Source organism: Macaca mulatta, chromosome 9, assembly GCF_049350105.2.
Source record: "Macaca mulatta isolate MMU2019108-1 chromosome 9, T2T-MMU8v2.0, whole genome shotgun sequence".
In the NCBI taxonomy this organism is placed as follows: domain Eukaryota; kingdom Metazoa; phylum Chordata; class Mammalia; order Primates; family Cercopithecidae; genus Macaca; species Macaca mulatta.
Window position 1 is genome coordinate 126,187,398 of NC_133414.1, and position 3,832 is coordinate 126,191,229.

At 55.2% G+C, this 3,832-nt stretch overlaps 1 protein-coding gene across 1 annotated transcript; it reads left to right on the top strand.

Annotated features, from left to right (window-relative positions):
* Window positions 1–229: 229 nt before the first annotated feature.
* On the top strand, window positions 230–3,119 carry ADRB1 (adrenoceptor beta 1). The gene is given in 1 exon segment (NM_001289866.1): window positions 230–3,119. A coding segment is annotated over 1 exon segment (1,437 nt). The 5' UTR covers window positions 230–315; the 3' UTR covers window positions 1,753–3,119.
* Window positions 3,120–3,832: the final 713 nt, after the last annotated feature.

Here is a 3,832-nt window from a genome sequence, read left to right on the forward strand (position 1 = left end):
TGGGAGCGGGGTGGGGTGGGTGCTGGGTGCCGGAGCTGCGGGCCCGGCGCGCTCAGAAACATGCTGAGGTCCCGGCGGCTCTTCCAGCAGCGGCAGCGGCTCCAGCAGCAGCGGCGGCGGCGGCGGCGGCGGCAGCGACAGCGCTCGGCTCCGGCGGGAAAGGCGCCCGGCGCCCATGCCTCCGGCCCCGGGCCGCGGCTGCCCTGACCCGGCCGCGACCTCCCTCTGCGCACCCCGCCGTCCAGGCTTCTGGGGTGTTCCCCAACCAAGGCCCAGCCCTGCCACACCCCCCGCCTCCGGCCTCCGCAACTCGGCATGGGCGCGGGGGCGCTCGTCCTGGGCGCCTCCGAGCCCGGTAACCTGTCGTCGGCCGCACCGCTCCCCGACGGCGTGGCCACCGCGGCGCGTCTGCTGGTGCCCGCGTCGCCGCCCGCCTCGTTGCTGCCTCCCGCCAGCGAAGGCCCCGAGCCGCTGTCGCAGCAGTGGACGGCGGGCATGGGTCTGCTGATGGCGCTCATCGTGCTGCTCATCGTGGCGGGCAACGTGCTGGTGATCGTGGCCATCGCCAAGACGCCGCGGCTGCAGACGCTCACCAACCTCTTCATCATGTCCCTGGCCAGCGCCGACCTGGTCATGGGGCTGCTGGTGGTGCCGTTCGGGGCCACCATCGTGGTGTGGGGCCGCTGGGAGTACGGCTCCTTCTTCTGCGAGCTGTGGACCTCGGTGGACGTGCTGTGCGTGACGGCCAGCATCGAGACCCTGTGTGTCATCGCCCTGGACCGCTACCTCGCCATCACCTCGCCCTTCCGCTACCAGAGCCTGCTGACGCGCGCGCGGGCGCGGGGCCTCGTGTGCACCGTGTGGGCCATCTCAGCCCTGGTGTCCTTCCTGCCCATCCTCATGCATTGGTGGCGGGCGGAGAGCGACGAGGCGCGCCGCTGCTACAACGACCCCAAGTGCTGCGATTTCGTCACCAACCGGGCCTACGCCATCGCCTCGTCCGTGGTCTCCTTCTACGTGCCCCTGTGCATCATGGCCTTCGTGTACCTGCGGGTGTTCCGCGAGGCCCAGAAGCAGGTGAAGAAGATCGACAGCTGCGAGCGCCGTTTCCTCGGCGGCCCCGCGCGGCCGCCCTCGCCCTCGCCCTCGCCCTCGCCGGTCCCCGCGCCGCCGCCCGGACCCCCGCGCCCCGCCGCCGCCGCTGCCACCACCGCCCCGCTGGTCAACGGACGTGCGGGTAAGCGGCGGCCCTCGCGCCTCGTGGCCCTGCGCGAGCAGAAGGCGCTCAAGACGCTGGGCATCATCATGGGCGTGTTCACGCTCTGTTGGCTGCCCTTCTTCCTGGCCAACGTGGTGAAGGCCTTCCACCGCGAGCTGGTGCCCGACCGCCTCTTCGTCTTCTTCAACTGGCTGGGCTACGCCAACTCGGCCTTCAACCCCATCATCTACTGCCGCAGCCCCGACTTCCGCAACGCCTTCCAGCGACTGCTCTGCTGCGCGCGCAGGGCTGCCCGCCGGCGCCACGCGGCCCACGGAGACCGGCCGCGCGCCTCGGGCTGTCTGGCCCGGCCCGGACCCCCGCCGTCGCCCGGGGCCGCCTCGGACGACGACGACGACGATGTCGTCGGGGCCACGCAGCCCGCGCGCCTGCTGGAGCCCTGGGCCGGCTGCAACGGCGGGGCGGCGGCGGACAGCGACTCGAGCCTGGACGAGCCGTGCCGCCCCGGATTCGCCTCGGAGTCCAAGGTGTAGGGCCCGGCGCCGGGCGAGGACGCCGGGCACCCCGGGAGGAGGAGAGCCCGGGCGCCCCGGAACGACTTCCCGGGGGAACGAGGAGATCTGTGTTTACTCAAGACCGAAAGCAGGTGAACTCGAAGCCCACAATCCTCGTCTGAATCATCCGAGGCAAACAGAAAAGCCACGGACCATTGCACAAAAAGGAAAGTTTGGGGAGGGATGGGAGAGTGGCTTGCTGATGTTCCTTGGTTTTTTTTCTTTCTTTCTTCCTTTTTTTTTTTTTTTTTTTCCTGTTTGTGGTCCGGCCTTCTTTTGTATGTGCGTGTGATGCATCTTTAGATTTTTTTTCCCCCACGTTGGTTTTTGACACTCTCTGCGAGGACCGGAGTGGAAGTTGGGTGGGTTAGGGGAAGGAAGAAGCATTAGGAGGGGATTAAAATCGATCAGCGTGGCTCCTATCCCTTTCCCAGGAACAGGAGCAGTCTACCAGCCAGAGGGAGGAGAATGACAGTTTGTCAAGACGTATTTTCTTTTGCTTTCCAGATAAATTTCATTTTAATTTCTAAGTAATGAGTTCTGCTGTCATGAAAGCAAAGAGAAAGGATGGAGGCAAAAAAAAAAAAAAAATTCACGTTTCAAGAAATGTTAAGCTCTTCTTGGAACAAGCCCCACCTTGCTTTCCTTGTGTAGGGCAAACCCGCCGTCCCCCGCGCGCCTGGGTGGTCAGGCTGAGGGATTTCTACCTCACACTGTGCGTTTGCACAGCAGATAGAACGACTTGTTTATATTAAACAGCTTATTTATGTATCAATATTAGTTGGAAGGACCAGGCGCAGAGCCTCTCTCTGTGACATGTGACTCTGTCAATTGAAGACAGGACATTAGAGAGAGAGAAATAGTTCAGATTACTGCACATGTGGATAAAAACAAAAACAACAAAAAAAAGGAGTGGTTCAAAATGCCATTTTTGCACAGTGTTAGGAATTACAAAGTCCACAGGAGATGTTACTTGCACAAAAAGAAATTAAATATTTTTTAAAGGGGGAGGGTTTGGGCAGATCTTAAAAACTAAAATAAAATTCAAACTCTACTTCTGTTGTCTAGTATGTTATTGAGCTAATGATTTATTGGGGAAAATACCTTTTTATACTCCTTTATCATGGTACTGTAACTGTATCCATATTATAAATATAATTATCTTAAGGATTTTTTATTTTTTTTTTATGTCCAAGTGCCCACGTGAATTTGCTGGTGAAAGTTAGCACTTGTGTGTGAACTCTACTTCCTCTTGTGTGTTTTACCAAGTATTTATACTCTGGTGCAACTAACTACTGTGTGAGGAATTGGTCCATGTGCAATAAATACCAATGAAGCACAATCAAGATTATGTACTGTGTGTCTGTAAAGGGTCAGTGATAATGAAAAAGACAGTTTGTTTTGTTCAAAATATAGACTGGATTTCCCATAGAGCTCTTTTAATAGACTTTCATGACTCAATAACATAGCAAAATGCCTCCAGACCTAAATAAGGTGCTTACCTACTGAGAGCTGCAGATTTGCCCTAAATTTTCACAGCCAGATTGAAGGTATTCTAGACTACTTGTAGGCACTTTCAAGATCCCATCTGCTGCACTTGACTTAAGAAGTGACATTTGGGATTGCGTATCTCCTAAAAAAAAAAAACAAAAAGTGATGCGGTCATTTAACTCAGCTGCAACTTTTCATGGAAATGCAGGAAAGACTAACTCATTGAATGATCAGTTGCCTACTTGGAATGCAATAAGTGGCTTCCACAGCTTATTTTTGTTTTCCAATAGAAAATCACAGCCTGCAGATGATCAGTGTGTGCAGATTTCTCCAGAGGCTGTTTAGAATGAAAAATGCTTTCATGGTTAAGCAAAAATGTATAAAAGGACTTCTGAAGTAAATGTTTTTTCTCTTATGTAGTTAAATAAATCATTTTGCCAGAAGTTCTGGGTGGACAGATCATAGATAAAAGCAAGTGTGAAGGGATTTAAGTTTCTAACAAAATTACGGCACCCGAAGGATGGGGTATTTTTCATAAAGTTATTTCCTAAAGGAAAGGATAGTGCAA